The sequence below is a fragment of the Euleptes europaea genome, chromosome 14 (genome assembly GCF_029931775.1).
Source record: "Euleptes europaea isolate rEulEur1 chromosome 14, rEulEur1.hap1, whole genome shotgun sequence".
NCBI classification, from domain to species: domain Eukaryota; kingdom Metazoa; phylum Chordata; class Lepidosauria; order Squamata; family Sphaerodactylidae; genus Euleptes; species Euleptes europaea.
The window spans coordinates 45,853,650-45,872,465 of record NC_079325.1 but is presented as its reverse complement, the minus strand read 5'-3'; the positions used below and the strand labels follow the sequence as shown (position 1 = coordinate 45,872,465).

Below are 18,816 nucleotides of genomic sequence, written 5' to 3'. Positions count from 1 at the left end.
TATACCTGACTTTTTTCAAAAGAGATTTTAAATGACAGTATACTAGTATTATTGGTGCTGGATGCAAGCCAGCCACCCTTTCAAGGCTGTACAGCACACTGATACAAGGTCTTGATGGCTTATAACCTTGCTTATATGGGTAAAACAACGGCAGAGAACTGGGTATGGATTTAAGAACACAAGAACATAATCACTGCTGGATTAAACCATTGGTAAGGTTGTCAGGTTCCTCTTCGCCACCAGCAGGAGGAGTTTGGGGTGGAGCCTGAAAAGTGCAGGGTTTGGGGAGGGGAGAGACTTCAACACCATAGAGTCCAATGGCCAAAGCGGCCATTTTCTCCAGCCAGGGGAAATGATCTTTATCAGCTGGACATCAGTTGTAATAGCAGGAGATCTCCAGCTAGTACCTGGAGGTTAGCAAAACAATTCACAGTGCGATGCTAAATGGCTATGCAAAAGTAATCAACACTAGGCTCAGTTCTATACATATATTCAAAAGGAGATAGTCAATACAAAAAGTGGTGCAAGCAATATCTACAAGTGAGTGACAGTCGAACAAGAGAACATAGTACAACAAGTATCAAAGAACAAGTCAAAGAACATTATATACAATGAATCTATGTCAAATGTTTCTCTCTAGATCTTTAAGACCTTCCAATTATAATATCAGTCTTTGTAAGAGCTGGTCCAAAAAATGGAAAAGATTCCTGTAGATTTTTCATAGAATCCGTATCGGAAATCAGACTCCTTAATCCGCTGGCCGCATGCTGCGGGAGACCCAAAGGAGGACCAAGCTGGCACTCAATGTTAAATGGAAATGTCTTCCAGGTAATAGACGCTTTCACCAATAATGGCTTCTCCAACCTTGTTACTTTCTTAATGCTACATAGTAGTCTGAGAGTCGATTCTTGCCTGTATAATGGTCGCTTGCGCTTTCTGAGAATCGACTCGCAGACTACTATGTAGCATTAAGAAAGTAACAAGGCTGAAGAAGCCATTATTGGTGAAAGCGTCTATTACCTGGAAGACATTTCCATTTAACATTGAGTGCCAGCTTGGTCCTCGTTTGGGTCTCCCGTATCACACGGCCAGCGGATTAAGGAGTCTGATTTCCGACACGGATTCTATGAAAAATCTACAGGAATCTTTTCCACTTTTTGGACCAGCTCTTACAAAGACTGATATTATAATTGGAAGGTCTTAAAGATCTAGAGAGAAACATTTGACATAGATTTGTTGTATATAATGTTCTTTGACTTGTTCTTTGATACTTGTTGTACTATGTTCTCTTGTTCGACTGTCGCTCACTTGTAGATATTGCTTGCACCACTTTTTGTATTGACTATCTCCTTTTGAATATATGTATAGAACTGAGCCTAGTGTTGAGTACCTGGAGGTTGGCAACCCCAAACATTGGTCCATGTAGTCCAACATATTTCACATGGTGGCCGACCAGTTACTCTGGATGGCCAGCCACAGGATATAGAGGCCGTGGCTGAGGCTGGTGTTGCCTCCGGGCACTGGTATTGACGTTTATTGCCTCTGAATGTGGAGGTTCTCTTCATTTGCCATGGCTAGTAGCCACTGGTAGATCTGCCCTCCATAAATGATGGGCAGGGGAAATTCATGTGGTGTTTGAACAGTTCCAGTATTGATGGTAAGTGAGGGATTGCTTTTGCAAGAGTTATCTCACTTGACAGAAGAAGAATGTGTTTGAAGATGGAATAATGAAGGGGGGAAGGGGCTGCATTTGTTCCCCAGGAATTGCACGGTTTTATTTGTTTAAATTTCCATTGCACCCTCGATCCCAGCTGAAGCTGGGCTCAGGGTGGAGAACAACAAGTCAATAATGAATAATAAAACCATAAAGCAAGCTCTGAAAAAGTGGTATTGCAGATACAGCCAGCCCTTAGTAATGGTGTGTTCTTAACAGAAGAGGGTTGCAGGGAGCAGAGAGGGTGTGTGTGTTTGTGTGTCTGTTGCTCATCATATTTGTTCCCGGCCCAGAGGCACCCAAAGCGACATCCAGCAATTTAAAAGCCATAACACACTAAATCACAACACAATAAAACCCAATTAAAAATCCCCCTCCTTAGCAACAAGAGTAATAAAAGAGCAATAAAACCTAATCGCCCCCTCTCATATAGTGTGTGCATATATAAACACGAACCCCGCACAGTACCGCCCTCTCACAACGACTGTCTAAAATTAAAATGCATCCTTCCTTACCCCCCCAATTTTACTGTCACAACCCTGGGTGTGTGTGTGTGTGTGTTAGAAGAAGAGTTGGTTTTTATATGCCGACTTTTTCTACCACTTAAGGAAGAATCAGACCAGCTTACAATCGCCTTCCCTTCCCCTCCCCACAAAATACACTCTGTGAGGTAGGTGGGGCTGAGAGAGATCTAAGAGAGCTGTGAGTAGCCCAAGGTAACCCAGTTGGCTTCATGTGGAGGAGTAGGGAATCCAACCCAGTGTCTGGGTTAGTGTCTGCCGCTCGCGTGGAGGAGTGGGGAATCAAACCTGGTTCTCCAGATTAGAGTCCACCGCTCCAAACCACTGCTCTTCACCACTACGCCCTGCTGGCTGCTATGCATAGGGTTGCCTGGTCCCCCCTCTCCATCAGCAGGAGGTTTTAGGGGGCGGTGCTGTCGCAATCATGCCGCTGCACGAGGCATGATTACGTAACTCCAGGTTTACCCCCGGAAGGGCTGCAGTGCCACGGCCGCTTTAGCACTAATACCCCTTTGAGTGCTAAAGCAGCCGCAGTGATGTGGCGCTTCTGAGAGAAAACCTGAAAGTGACATAATCATGTAGCTTGCAGCTCTAGAGCAGCTGGGTGGATTGGTGGGCAATTGCCCGCAGAAAGCACCCACCTGGAAACCCTAGCTATGCATGAATGTCGTGGACTAGGGAGAAGGCTTCAGCATGGGCCAGATGACAAAAGGCATGTGGCAACCGATTGGGGCCTTAATTTTGGGTTGCAGGCCGGCCCGTAGAGTTTGTTCTCCTCTTTATTTGGGATTGGCATATCCAAACTCCAGCCCAGTCTATCTTGACTACTTGACGGTTCCCAAATACTTTCAAGCCTTTCTGTTGGGTCGTCTATATTCAATCCCAACGGCAGAATTTATTTGCCACTTTGGAAGGATTCCGTTTGCAGGTAGACTTTGTAGCTGAGACACACAATGGAGCATTGACGCCTTGCTCCATTGTCTGTTGGATTGTCCAAAGTTTCATAGGTATAGAACTGTTCGTCTTTCCCCTTTCTAAAGGATCTGGTTAGCGTTCCAGCCCATTGTAAACTACAGACCCTTTTGGCTGGAAGCAATCGTAATACCACCCTGGGAGTTGCCACGTCCCGTCCCCCCCCCCCATGTAATCAAATGTAACAGTTAGATCAGTGGTTCCCAAACTGTTCTCCATGGAGCACTTGGTGCTCCGCAAAACATCTCCTAGTGTTCTATGAAGAGATTGGAAAGAAAAAATAAATAAGATAAATGTGACAAGATCTCAAAATAGTGAATGTTTGCAGCCATGAAGTGTGCGTAGGTAAGTAAAAATGGTTTTAAATGCCAGATTTATGTGGGTAAAATACTGTGGGTTCTTGTTTGGAGGTTCTAGCAGGGGAGCGCAGCTATCGTATACCCTTGACCGAAGAACGGTACACTCCTTCTATCTGGGATGGTCGTCCTCTTCCACCGAGCGTGCAGCTTCGGGAGGGACGCACATGGAGCGGTGAGGGAGGCAGGGGACAGCCGCCTAGCCAGCCAGATCAGCCGAATCAACCCTGGCGATCAACGGGGTGACAGATGTCGCAGCCAGATCGCCCTCACATCCAATATTGTGGGTTTCCAATACTTGCTTTGAATTCGTTCTCAAATGTGTTGCCTTACTTTATGTTTTTGGTTGCTGTTGTTGTTTTGGGTGTATGTAGTGAAATTAGTGGAGAAAATAAAATTTTTGGAAGAAAGAAAACTTGATGTTTAACATACCCAAATGCTTAAACCAACCTACCATCATCAATACTACTGTCATTCGGTTTAGCATACAGGTGCTAGGTGAAAATTAGTGCTCCGTGACAAATTTCTCTCCCGAAAAGTGCTCCCTGACTCACAAAGTTTGGAAACCGCTGAGTTAGATAGACCTGAGCAACTTGGTGCCCTAGTTGTCGTAGGCGTATTTATTGTTATTATTATCGTTACTCTTTGTGTTGCTGTTCTTCTGTTGTTGGAACTGTTTGCGCTCAAGACTGTTGTCACAAGAGCCGAGAATAAAAGTAAAGTAGAGGTTGCGGGCCAACTTTGCCCTCGCCTGTGAAAAGCTGCCTCAGGAGTAGGGTTGCCGACTGCCAGGTAGCAGCAGATCTCCTGCTAATTCAACTGATCTCCAGCAGATAGAGATCAGATCACCTGGAGAAAAATGGCCGCTTTGGTAATTGAACTCTATGGCATTGAAGTCCCTCCCCTCCCCAAACCCTGCCCTTTTCAGGCTCCGCACCAAAAATCTCCCGCCGGTGGCAACGAGGGACCTGGTAACCCTACTCAGGAGCCAGATCCTTGCCAGTCTCTTCTCAGACAGGAGCCTTTCCCTTCCTTCCACGGAAGCTCAGAACCTGAAAAGCCTTATGAGAAAAAAACACACACGTCACAATGCAGAAGTCCCCATGGGAGCTCATTAGCGGCTCCCGTTCCTTGAAGGGGGGATCTAAGTTTGAAGTCGGAGGGCCCCGGCACATCTCAAAGATGCTGGCCTTCTCTGTCTGCCTTTCTGCCTCTGCCGGAGCGCATCTTCCGGGCATTCCAGGATGAGCCCCGTGGCTGCCGTTGCTCCAGGCGGCAGCACTGCTGAACATGGCTCTGTGCGTGTAGGGGCAGGGATGGGCCAGAAGAAGCTACTCTGAAGAGCCACGGGGCTGGATTTGTTCCCTCGCAGCACTCTCCAGGCGAGCTGCAGGCTACCTGGAACTCAGCTGGAGAGGGAGACGTTCCTGAGCCCGCAGAGGCAATATGGCCGTGTTTCCTCAGGAGGTAGGGGTAGTAGCTTGAAAGAAGAAGAAGAGTTGGTTTTTATATGCCTACTTCTCTGCCACTTAAGGGAGAATCAAACTGGTTTACAATCACCTGCCCTTCCTCTCCCCGCAACAGACACCGTGAGGTAGGTGGGGCTGAGAGAACTGTGACTAGCCCAAGATCACCCAGCTGGCTTCCTGTGTAGGAGTGGGGAAACTAACCCGGTTCACCAGATTAGCCTCCACTGCTCATGTGGAGGAGTGGGGAATCAAACCCGGGGGTTACCACACTTGTATTCCCAGCGATGTATTAAGAGTTTGAAAACGTTATAAAAAATGCACTTTGTTTGGCCCCTTGAGCTGTGAAGACGTCTTCCAACCATTTATAAGCCGTGGTACCCAAAAACCCTTTTAAAGCGATGTTTTTTATAACATTTTCAAACTCTTAATACATCGCTGGGAATACAAAGTGCGGTAACCCCCCCCCCCCCGGTTCTCCAGATCAGAGTCCACTGCTCCAGACCACTGCTCTTAACCACTACACCACGCTGGCACCACGTTTGAGGACTGCTTCAGAGTTCCAGGCATACGGGGAGAGACTGGAGCGAACCAAGCTGCAGGGATCATCCACTGGAAGGCTTGTCGCCTTTTGGATTTGAGCATTTTGTTAAGAAGCTTGGGCAGGGCTTGGTGATGAAACCTAGTTGGGCAGGGTCGCAAAAGTCTCAGTATTAAATATGGGAGGGGAAATAAGGGGTTACCGCACTTTGTATTCCCAGCGATGTATTAAGAGTTTGAAAATGTTAAAAAACATCGCTTTAAAAGGGTTTTTGGATACCACGGCTTATAAATGGTTAGAAGATGTCTTCACAGCTAAAGGGGCCAAACAAAGTGTGAACAGTATTTTTTATAACGTTTTCAAACTCTTAATACATCAGTGGGAATACACAGAAAGTGCGAACTGTATTTTTTATAACATTTTCAAACTCTTAATACATCGCTGGGAATACAAGTGCGGTAACAGCTACAGTTTTAAAGGAGGGAGAAAGAAGGAGGGGAACCCTCATTTAATTGTTTATTATATTATTTACCGATGAACTGTGTATTCATTCTTTTTTAGATCCATATCTAGCTGCTTTACATGTTTGTTTTGTTACTGTTAATGCCAATAAAGGTTCTGTTTTCTGTTTTCTGTTAAATGCAGCTGTTGCTTGGGTGGAGAGGGGGAGGTTCGAGGGTCTCAGCGTTGCTCAGAAATCACCTGGGCTGCCAACCAAGTGAAAAAGGCTTTGCAATATTCTCAGGAGAAGGAATGCAGCAAACATCTTGGGGGGGGGGGATGTTGTGTGTTGCACAGGGTGTTCATTGCTCTTAGTTTGGATGGCCCAGGCCAGCACAATTTCATCAGATCTTGGAAGTTAAGTAGGGTCCGTCCCCCCCCAGGAGACCACCTGGGAAGTCCATGGTTGCTACACAGAGGCAGGCAATATGGGTTGCCAACCTCCAGGTGCTAGCTGGAGATCTGCTATTACAACTGATCTCCAGCTGATAGAGATCAGTTCCCCTGGAGAAAACGGCCGCTTTGGCAATTGGACTCCAAGGCAGTGAAGTCCCTCCCCAAACCCCGCCCACCTCAGGCTCTGCCCCAAAAACTTCCCGCCGGTAGTGAAGAGGGAACTGCCAACCCTAAGGAAAATAATGGTAAATAATGCAACTAATGGTTTTTGTTTTTTTTACATTTCACTTTTTGTATAATGATTGCACTTTCATACAAACCTTATAGACAAAGCATCCTGTCTTGCAGCCACCCAAGGATTTCTTGGATTGATGAAGCCTGAATAGTTGAAATGGGTATAAATACCAGAAGCCCATCTTCTTATGGAATCCAGTGGCATCAATGGTGCATTTGATTGAACACATGTATATGTGAAAATTGATACAATTGTGTATCTTGTTAAAGAATTGGACTTCCAACTGATATCTTTGTATTATGTATCAACATTATTGTATCAACGTAGCAAAAGCAATAGCATTATAAAATATTTACCTGTATAAAAATTATTTTGAACTTTAAATGGTTGTTATATTGGCATATCAGCATACTGGATATTAGACCCAAAGTGCTGGTTCTTCACAACCCTAAGGCAACGGCAAACCACCTCTCTTGGTGTCTTGTCTTGAAAACCCTATGGGGTCACCATAAGTGGGCTGTGACTTTACAGCAGTTTGCACCACCTGTATATTGTAAAAAAAATGTTGTACCATGGAGTTTTTCTCTCCCTGCACAAATTCTCACGCATTCACTCCTGCGTGCTTGAGCTTTATCCTTATCCCCTGACAACCCACACAAAGTATTGTTCTGGTCTGGTCTGCTTAAAGAGCCCCCTTAATCGTGGCTTTGAAATGTTCTGTCTCCTTCTGCAGGGAAAATAACTTCATCAAGGACTTTCCCCAGTTGGCTGATGCGCTGATGGTGATCCCCCTGCCGGTGGAAGAGCAATGCCGCGGCGTACTCTCTGAGCCTCTGCCTAACCTTCAGCTGCTCACTGGTAAGAGCTTTGGCCTCTCCATCACCCGTATGGACAGTGGTGTGTTCATTTAGAAAATGTGTCCGCCGTGTCTCCAGACTCGCTTGAGGTGGCTCACAACTCAAACGATAACACCAAGACAATAAAACCAAATCAGTTAAGAAGGAAACATACCGATCAATACGACAAGACAGGGCTGTTGGATCCAGCCTTTGAGCTTGAGTGCTTGGTGAGGTCCGGGGCCTCCATAGAGCAGAGAACTAGGGTTTCCAACCTCCAGGTACTAGCTGGAGATCTCCTGCTATTACAACTGATCTCCAGCTGATAGAGATCAGTTCCCCTGGAGAAAATGGCTGCTTTGGCAATTGAACTCCAAGGCATTGAAGTCCCTCCCCTCCCCAAACCCTGCCCTCCTTAGGCTGAGCCCCAAAAACCTCCCGCTGGTGGTGAAGAGGGGCCTGGCAACCCTACAGAGAACAGTGGTTGGAAGTCTACCAGGGTATGTACATTCTAGGCTAGATATGCCCTGCTTCTTGAGTGGGGATGGGGGTGGGGAGTACACCACCTTCTCCAAACTATTTAGGGGCTAGATCTCTCCCAGCTGCGATGATGTTGCCCCCTCTCTCATTCAACAGCCTCCCCCATTTCTCCTGCTTAAGTCAGAGAAAATTACAGTAGGCACCTGCCAAGAGGTAAACTGTGCCAAGAGAGCCTCATCCTCCTTTCTTACATCCAGGGTAACTGTTCATTTTCCAACAGGAAGGAGGCATGCAAGGTAAGTGTGACCCCTCCCAAGTTGTAAACGCAAGGCACAGCTGCTTATCTAGCCGATATCCCCTCCCATCAGGCAAAAGGGGGGTACCTGCCAGGTGAGAAACAGCATACCTTTATGTCCCTGGGTATGTTTTAATGGCTTCTTTTAATGGGTTGTTTTTTAATATCAAAAACTATACTGATAACTTATTACTTTAACAGTAAGCCACCTTGAGCAGGATTCTGAGAAGGCTGCATAGAAATGTCCTACATTTTTTTAAAAAAACCTGTCCTCCTAATTTGACTCAGAAAGGTGGGCGGGGGCTCTGAAACCCAGATCCGGTCCCAGATGTGACCCCTCTCCGTTCCTTACAACTGTGCCTTTCTGTGGGTGGAGGGAGTACTATAGGATTGTTATCTGACATTTTTCCTGCCGTGCTTCCCCACCCCCAATTTGTCTATTTTCTTCTATTAGCGTAGAGTTGTTTCGTCTGTTGATCGACTAATTGGGATATAAGGGAGGGGACATTCTTTCTGTGTCACTTGTTGGACGGCATGGCTTTTGTGATGGAGATAATTCACTCCAGCAGAAGTCCCTGTTTTTGTGCCGCTTTAAATGATGGGACTTCTTGAAAAGCGCGCTCAGTCCCGACAGACACTGCTCCATCACCCATGGCAGAAACAGCGGCCTCCTCACCGCGACTGTCAGCTTCACTAAGGACTCCAGCAGTGAGATCGTCGGGGTTTGTGATCTTTGTTATCGTGGTGTCCATAGCCCTGGAACGCGCGGCGGGGGAAAGCAATCTTGGCAAAACCAACATTCCCTTTGGAAACCACCTCTTCCTCTGTGATGCTGTCTAATCCCCGACTCTCTCTCTCTCTTTGCAGGTGATATTCGGTATGACGAAGCCATGGGCTACCCCATGGTGCAGCACTGGAGGGTCCGAAGCAACCTATACAAAGTGAAGCTCAGCACCATTGCTCTCTCAGCAGGTGAGAATGGCCTCGTCCCAGTGAGGAGCAATAGGTTGGCTATCGCAACTGCTGGAGCTTGAAATAGCTGGAAGACGTGTTGCTTTATAATGTCTAAGCAGCACGAGAGGTGTCTTGCGCCTCAGCTGATTGGCCTGCAAGAAGTTTGCAGATCATCCATCTCTGAGATGCATGCCTGACCCTTCTTAGGTTTATTTATTGATTGATTTAAAACGGGGCGCCAGTGTGCTGTAGTGGTTAAGAGCAGTGGTTTGGCGTGGCGGAGTCTGATCTGGAGAACCGGGTTTGATTCCCCATTCCTCCACATGAGCGGCTGAGGCTAATCTGGTGAATTGGATTTGTTTCCCCACTCCTACACACGACTCCAGCTGGGTGACCTGGGGCAAGTCACATTCTCTCAGCCCCACCCAACTCGGGGTGTCTGTTGTGGGGAGGGGAAGGGAAGGTGCTTTTAAGCCGGTTTGAGTCTCCCTTAAGTCGTAGAGTAAGTCAGCATATAAAAACCAACTCTTCTTTTTCCTCCTCTTCTTCGTCTGTTAGCTGCCCTTTTCCCTTGAACAACTCAAGGAGGCTTATATAAAACAATGATTAAACCAAAAAACAAAATAAAGGAGTGTTGGACTCTAATCTGGAGAAGCGGGTTTGATTCCCCGCTCCTCCACATGAGCAGCAGATGCTAATCTGGTGAACCGGCTTGGTTTCCCCACTCCTACACATGAAGCCAGCTGGCTGACCTTGGACTAGTCACAGCTCTCTTTGAGCTCTCTCAGCCTCACCTACTTCACAGGGTGTCTGTTGTGGGGAAGGGAACGTGATTGTTAGCCGGTTTGATTCTTCCTTAAGTGGTAGAGAAAGTTGGCATATAAAAACCAACTCTTCCTCCTGCTCCTCTTCTTCTTCTGTAACACACACATGCATGTGATTGTATGCATAGTCTTGAGCCCAGCGGATGGGGGTGGAAGGGGGAGGCCCAAAGAGGACTCGCCCATCTCCCCCTCCTGTGGTTTATCTAAGAAACTGTTCAGGGAGGGAAAGCAGCGCATGTCTACACATCAATACGAAAAAATTAGGTTAGCGTAGTCATAGGGCTGTGATTGATGGTGGTGGTGCAGCAGAAAACTTTCTGGTTTGTTGTGACTCCAAAATGCAATGTTGAAATCGATAATCAGCCTACCTGCCAAAACTGGGAGTTGGGGGAGAAGATGGTTCGATTTGTTGGCTGGGGGGACTTCTGGTGATCGGTGATGCATGCTGTAAACTCGGTCATGAAAGGGCGCCTCTGTGTGCTGTTGACACTGGGAGCACATCCTGTTTCTGTTTTGCTGAAGCTGAGGTCAAAATTCACATGAACACGTGAAGCTGCTTTATACTGAATCAGACCCTTGGTCCATCAAAGTCAGTATTGTCTACTCAGACTGGCAGCGGCCCCCCAGGGTGTCTCCAGGGTCTCAGGTAGAGGTCTTTCACATCACCTACTTGCCTAGTCCCTTTAACTGGAGATACCGGGGATTGAACTGGGGACCATCTGCATGCCAAGCAGATGCTCTACCACTCAGCCATGGCTCCTCCTCAAATTCAAGAGGAGTAGCTCCGGGGGGGGAGGGTGCTCAAGTAGTATGTGTGAATGCTGTGTGCGACCACATCCCTCCGTCCTTCACACGCTTGTTATAGTCTTGCCCATGCTTTTCTATTCCAGGATTTGCCAACACCCTGAAGATCCTGAACAAAGACAGCAGCCGCGAGGAGTTGCTGTCCTTCATCCAGCAGTATGGCTCCCACTACATAGCGGAGGCCCTGTATGGCTCTGAATTCAGCTGCGTCATCCACTTCCCGAGCAAGAGGGTGCAGCAGCAGCTGTGGTTTCAGTATCAGAAAGGTAAGGGGCTCCGAGAGGAGAGCAGACCCCCCCCACCCGCTTTGTGCTCCTTAGGCAAAGACCCAGGACAACCCCAAATACAGATCGTGCACCCTTGCTGCTGTCACATGGCTGGGGAAGTGAGCGGCTGACTAGCTTAGCCATCTTGGGGGGCCACTGCAGTGGTGTAGTGGTTAAGAGCGGTGGTTTGGAACAGTGGGCTCTGATCTGGAGAACCAGGTTCGATTCACCACGCCGCCACATGAGCGGTGGAGGCTAATCTGGTGAACTGGGTTTGTTTCCCCACTCTTCCACATGAAGCCAGCTGGGTGACCTTGGACTAGTCACAGTTCTATGTGAACTCTCTCAGCCCCACCTGTTGTGTGGGGAGGGGAAGGGAAGGTGATTGTAAGCCGGTTTGATTCTGCCTTAAGTGGTAGAGAAAGTCGGCTTATAAAAGAACAGCTCTTCTTCTTCGTCCTGCTTGCATGTGTCTCTTCCCTCTCACCTGTCCGTCTGCGTGTTTGGGGTTTGAATGTGGGGCCCCGTGTCCCCGTCCTGGCTCTGAGCCCGAGCACGCTTTCCATATAATCCGCTTGCTGCCCCCACCCCCTTCAAATCGCCGTGGGTGATTTGGGTCCGTTTCTATCAATGTGACATAATTGAGCTGTCTGGGAATGGTTCTGTTTTATCGCTTGTGACAATTATGGTCTTTAAGGAAGAATATTAATTCAGCAGCAAACTCATTGTGCCATGCCATAAATAACAAGACACATCATTAAGCAGGGCAATAAACTTTGGGACTTTGAAGTAATACAATTAGCTGATATTTGGAGGAGGGGGAAGAAAAGTTTGGTTATTGTTGTAGCCAATTTATCCGCCTTCTTTGTAGAAAACTATGTTTGTGTGTTAAGTGCCGTCAAGTGGCTTCCGACTCATGGTGACCCTATGAATCAATGTCCTCCAAAGTGACCTATCCGTACCAGCCTTGCTCAGGTCTTCCAAACTGAGGGTTGTGGCTTCCTTTATAGGGTCAATCCATCTCTTGTCGGGTCTTCCTCTTTTCCTGCCGCCTTCAACTTTTCCTAGCATGATTGTCATTTCCAGTGACTCTTGTCTTCTCATAATGTGTCCAAAGTACAACAGGCTCAGTTTAGTCATTTTAACTTTCTTTGAAATGTGGTGTTGGAGGAGAGTTCTACGGATACCCTGGACCGCCCAAAAAACAAATCAGTGGGTTTTAGCTCAAATCAAGCCTGAACTGATCCTGACCCTAGAATACTATAGCAGCCCGTATTTATACTGCTTGCCCATCCTCTCCCATTTACTGCTCCGTCCCTTCAAAAAAAGGGTGCATGCCTAATGTTATGCTGTATTCTTGCTTGGTTCATTGTGAGCCGACATCTACTCGAGCAGGAGAAAGAGCCAATGTGATGCTCGAGGACTGCCGGAGCAAAGAGCTCACAGTGCGGTGTAGTGGTTAGGGTGCCGGTCTAGAAGATGGAGGATTCAGCTTCAAATCCTCGCTGATCCAGGAAGCTCATTGGGTGACCTTGGGCTAGTTGAGAACCAGCGTGGCATCGTGGTTAAGAGCAGTGGAATCTAATGGGTTTGATTCCCTGCTCCTCCACCTGATCTGGTGAACCGGGTTTGATTCCCCACTCCTTTACATGAAGCCAGCTGGGTGACTTTGGGCTAGTCACAGTTCTCTCTGAACACTCTCAGCCCCACCTACCTCACAAGGTGCCTGAGGTGGGGAGAGGAAGAGAAGGCAATTGTAAGCTGGTTTGAGACTCCTTAAAGGTACAGAAAATTGGAGTATAAAAAACAATTCTTCTAGTCAAAAAGGGCAAGAGTCCAGTAGCACCTTAAAGACTAACAAAAATATTTTCTGGTAGGGTATGAGCTTTCGTGAGCCACAGCTCACTTCTTCAGATAGAATGAACTCTTCTTCTAGTAGTTCTTTCTTGGAATAACTTATCACACAGGGCTGTTGGGAGGATGAAAGGGGCTGGGGCTGGGGAATTGTGCACGCCACACTGAGCATCTTGGAGGGACAAAAAATGTGATCAATTTAAAGCTCTCACCGGAAGCCTGATTGGCATAAGGGTAATAACCCATATTCAGTCCACTGGTAGACTTTGGTGGACTGCTACCACAATTTTCAAGATTATCTTGACCAAAGGCAGTGATTTTGCCATGCCTTGCATTGCCTGCAAATGCTGGACAGGAGTGGTTTCATGATTCAGCCTTGGAAAGGTTCAACCAGTCACAAAAAGCCCTTTTTTGGGGGGGGGGGGGAATTGCAATTCTGCTCCCTGGATCTCTTGACTCAGCCTCACTTCTGGGCTCTGGGCCCCTTTGGGCTTCAAGGAATCCACATGAATCCAGCTCTTACAATGGTTCTGATTGTGGTCTCCACTGCAGGATCCATGGCAGCGGCAGTTGGCTGGATCCTTTGGCAATCTACCACAGGGCTATTACAGTTCACCTTTTTATATAGTTTTAAATTTGGAAATGGGGGGGGGAGGGGAGGGATGTCACAGCAGCAATGGCGTATTTTTCAATAGTACCATCAAATGAGACCGGATGCAGCCCAAAGCAACATTCAGCGAGAGCCAGCACGGTGTAGTGGTTAAGAGCAGCGGACTCTAATCTGGAGAACTGGGTTTGATTCCCCACTCCTCCACATGAGCGGCAGACTCTCATCTGGAGAGGGAAGACAATTGTAAGCCGCATTGAGACTCCTTTTAGTAGAGAAAAGCAGCGTATAAAAACCAACTCTTCTTCAGAAGTTTAATAAGATTTGGAGCCAGGATGGAAATCTGTGATCTCAAACGTGTGTAATTTAAGATAAAAAAGCGGTACATGGCTGAGGGTGAGAGGGGACAGGTTCGAGCTGGGGCTTCACTCTCCCTGCGTCATTTTCCCCCAAAGAGAAATACCTTCTCTTCAAGCTGCTGTTTGCCCCATTAAAGGAGAAAGCAACAACAACAGACAAACACCCAGGTTATACCTCGATCCTCCCCCAGTGGATCAAATATCAGGTTTCGAAGAGATTCTGAGGGAGGGAAGGCTGCATAGTATCTTGTCAGATCTTGGAAGCTAAGCAGGGTCAGCCCTGGTTAACATTTGAATGGGAGACCACCAAGGAAATCCAAGGTTGCTGTGCAGAGGAAGGCACTGGCAAAACCGCCTCTGTTAATCTTAGGGTTGCCAACCTCCAGGTACTAGCTGAAGATCTCCTGCTATTACAACGGATCTCCAGCCGATAGAGATCAGTTCACCTGGAGAGAATGGCCGCTTTTGCAATTGGACTCTTTGGCATTGAAGCCCCTCCCCAAACCCCGCCTTCCTCAGGCTGTGCCCCCAAAACCTCCCGCCGGTTGTGAAGAGGGACCTGGCAACCCTAGTTGGTCTCTTGCCTTGGAGACCCCATAATGTTATTTATTTATTTATTTCAATTTAATACCCTGCTCTCCCTGGCGAAGACGGGGCTCAGAGCAGTTTACAAGGAATACAGTATCCCATTTAATCCATAAAAAGCATTAAAACAGCATTTACAATAGTCCTATAAAAAGTTATATAAAACTAATATCCTAAATTACTTAAGGTGTGGTGTAGTGGTTAAGGGTGGTAGTTCTCCAATCTGGAGAACCGGGTTGGATTCCCCACTCCTCCACATGAGCGGCGGAGGCTAATCTGGTGAACCGGATTTGTTTCCCCACTCCTCCACATGAAGCCAGCTGGGTGATCTTGGACTAGCCACAGTTCTCTGTGAACTCTCTCAGCCCCACCTGTTGTGGGGAGGGGAAGGGAAGGTGATTGCAAGCCGGTTTGATTCTCCCTTAAGTGGTAGAGAAAGTCAGCATATAAAAACCAACTCTTCTTCGTCTAACATGTAAAACATAAAATTACAACTTGGCAAGCAGATAGAACTAAAATCCCAGTTTGATATAGGGAAAGTATAACAGCAGTGAGGGTTAGGGAGGGCAGCATTCATACATAGGGAACCGTAGCCGGCCTCCACCTGGTGGAATCATTCTGTCTTACAGGCCCTGCAGATCTCTTTAAGGTCCCTGGTCTCACTAGAGAGGCTATTCCACCAGGCAGGGGCCAGGGCAGAAAAAGCCCTGGCCTAGGGGTCAGCATGAGTTGGCTGCGACTTGACTGCATTTTACACACACACACACACACGAGATTCTGTGGAAAAAGTGAAACTCATCTTGTCTCACAGGCAAATGCACACCCATCCCATCTGCTGCACTGACTCTTTGTGCTTTAAATAAATGTCAGATCCACGTCACGTGCAGGTTGGCCCTCCTCTGGAGTAGCGTTTGCGTAAGCGCGTTTAAGCTTTGGCTATGTGCTGCGACCGAGAGGTCCGGGCAACCAGATACAGGCTTTAGGGCTGCCAGGTCCCCCCTTCTCCTCCGGCGGGAGGCTTTTGGGGCAGAGCCTAAGGGATCGCGTGCGCGGCACTTCCGGTTTACACCCGGAAGTGCCGCCTTGCAAGGGGCCTTTTACCACTCAAACTGTGGGTGGTAAAGGGGCCCTTGTGATGCGGCGCTTCCGGGAATAAACCAGAAGTGACGTGCCGCAGTGTGTAGGCGTGCATGCACCTTTCCCCGTCGACCCTCAGCTGGTCGGCGGGCAGGGGGGTGGATTGGCAGGGGTTTCCCCACCACCACGGGGCACCTGGCAACCCTAACAAGCTTAGGAACCCTCTATTCCCTCCTCGCCTGTCTCTCCACTCCCCCGGCGTCCCCCCTCTTCAACTGTGCCTCCCCCCCGCCTTTGCTTTGAAAAATGTATTCACAACTCACTGTGCCTGTTTGTTTTATTCTTAAACAATGATAAATGGCAGCTTGCTCTTGCAAGTACTCCTGCAGAGTAGGAAATATTGTGGAGGTGTGTTGATATCCCTTCCAGGCTATTAATCTTCCTCACTGTGTAATTTCCGGGGAGCTTTAAAAAATAATAATAAAATTTAAAACACACACACACACAAAGCAAGAAGTGAATGGTGTGAGGTGGGCTACTTAGAGGTGGATTCTGCATGCTGTAGCCAGAATCAGGCCAGCGTCACCGTCTCATGGAACAGTTTTGGGCTGCCGAATCTGCAGGGGCTGCTGGTTTCCAGCGAGCTGCACTTACCAGATTTATTGTTACACGGTGTTTTGTTTTGCTTCCAAAAAAGGAAAACCTTCACTTTACCCTGCTTACTGTTTTGTTTTGTCTTTTTTCCAGATAATTTAAGTATGCTTTGGTACCTCATTTCCTGCTATTCATCTCTTTGGGAATGGCTTTGGGAAGGTGGCTTCAAACATCTAGGCTCTGATTCTGCGCGAAGATAAATCATGCAATTAAGTGTATTTTGCCATTATCTGGAAGGAGGGGTTGCTTCCAAGAATCAAATTGTAGAGTTTTATTGGAGACTAGGTAGAGGCTGGCTTGTAATGGCAGATGCCAAGGAATCGTTCCTTGCATATATATCCTGCCTTTCTTCTCTGATGCTCTCCAGGATCAGGATCAGATGAGCATGCCTATTTGGAACATAGGCAAGACAATGCTGTTGTAGTTGTCTTGTTTGTGGATTCCTAGAGGCACCTGGTTGGCCACTGTGTGAGCAGACTGCTGGACTTGATGGGCCTTGGGCTGATCCAGCATAGCCTTTCTTATGTTCTTCTAACCAGCTCCCATGACTGCATGCAGCTCTATTCAAAGCAAAGATCTCCCTGCACATGGAAAACTAGCCGATCCCTGACATACTAGTTTTCAGTGTGCAGGGCATTTCAGAAAAAAACAAGTAGCATAAAGTAATGCAATTCTTCTACCTGCAGTCTGAAATGGTAAAGCCCACATATACATTTGCCTCCTCAGTGAGAAGTGTGTGTGGATATATATGGGACTATCTCAAGAAGGGTACCCAAAAGGTTGGGTGAAACAAGGCCTAAATAAAACAATGAAATCTATTCATTATAAAGTGTCAGATTGTCTCTTTTTGTTGATAAAGTGGTGCACACTCTGAATGTAAGTCCAGCCCGGTCCAGAAAGAAAATGTTTTAACTACATTCCTTGGATGTGTGCTTGTCCATTTCTAAGTACAGTTTAGCAACACTCACTTGGATTACACTTTATAGTACACACCCAGGCTGACACTAAATGATTATATTTATGAATTTTTTATGTGTGCAAAAGATGTTGTATTAGACCACAGGAGAAGGCCTGCGGGCCGAAATGCGTTTGGCATGTGGTTTTAGATTATCAACCTTGTATCTGTTGCCATATGGGCTTGTTTTTAATATGTCCATAAGTGCTTTATATTAAATAGATTTCATTGTTTTATTTAGGTCTTGTTTCACCCAACCTTTTGGGTACCCAACTTTGTCTTTCAGGCTCGGTTTCCCCCCTTTCTCTGTTTCATTTTCTGTCTCAAGGAGATCTAGCTTAAAATCAACCATGAAGTTCACTCCTAGCCAGTTATTATGCCTCCACCTGGCCTACCTCAAAGGGCTGTTGTGCAGATAAAAGAGTGGTAGACTTGGAACCATGTTCCCTCCGCTTCTTGAATATGCAAGCACCCACTAATCTTCAAATACTACACTATTTCTAAAAATCAAGCCCTATGCTTTATCTCCCTCTTCCTTCCCTTCAGTGAAAAGGAAATGAAATGGGAGATTTTATTTCTTTTGCATTGAAGCCACACCATCCCTAGGGCTTAGCAGGCGATTAAAAAGACAACAGAACCAGGGAAATCCTGAATCGCTACAATAACGTTTCAGACGCCTGCAACTGTCCTCCACCCACCACCTAAATGGCTTCACTGGCATTTCTTTAATCGGACAAGGCGGAAAGGGTAATAGAATTTGTTCAGAGAACTTGCAACTTTTCACAGAACTGATCAATAGTTTCCCCTTGCTTTAGCTACCTAGACAGCAACAGCCTTTACTCCGACCTGTAAACTCATCTGAGACTTATTTGGATGCACTGCAGCCAACCCAGATCACATTAAGGAAAGGGGCAAATATCTTTATCCGTGGCAGGCCTGCAGGCAAAGGGTCCAGAATTAATGTGGGAATGCAGGGGTGAGCTACAACCTACGCAAGCTTTGTCTAGAAACACAACCAAGTTGACAGTGTAAAACTCAGAGAAGCAGGTTAGAAGTAAAGGGTCCAGAGAGAAGGAAAAAAAATGCCACCTGCCGGGAAGGGAAGTTAGGGACAGAGCTCATTTAGCCACAGCTAATCTTTGATCACATGAGCCAATTCACACATGAAGTACACCGGTTGGGTCCGGGATCACTACCCTATGTAACCAGCGTGGTGTAGTGGTTAAGAGCGGTGGTTTGGAGCAGTGGACTCTGATCTGGAGAACCGGGTTTGATTCTCCACTTCTCCATATGAGTGGTGGGCTCTGATCTGGTAGACTGGATTTATTTCCCCACGCCTTCACATGAAGCCAGCTGGGTGACCTTGGGCTAGTCACAGCTCTCTTAGAGCTCTCTCGGCCCCACCTACCTCACAGGGTGCCTTTTGTGGGGAGGAGAAGGAAAGGAGATTGTAAGCTGGTTTGATTCTTACTTAAGTGGTAGAGAAAGTCGGCATTTAAAACCAACTCCTCCTCTTCTTCCTCCTCCTCCTCCTCCTTCTATGTAATGGTATGGTGTGAGTTGT

At 47.1% G+C, this 18,816-nt stretch overlaps 1 protein-coding gene across 1 annotated transcript in view; it reads left to right on the top strand.

Moving 5' to 3' along the window:
* Positions 1-18,816, top strand: part of ASTN2 (astrotactin 2) — a 783,945-nt gene that overhangs the window by 555,453 nt on the left and 209,676 nt on the right. The window contains exons 15-17 of the mRNA XM_056860152.1: positions 7,436-7,560; positions 9,181-9,285; positions 10,982-11,161. Coding sequence (XP_056716130.1) covers positions 7,436-7,560; positions 9,181-9,285; positions 10,982-11,161 — 410 coding nt within the window. The remainder of the gene's footprint in view (positions 1-7,435; positions 7,561-9,180; positions 9,286-10,981; positions 11,162-18,816) is intronic.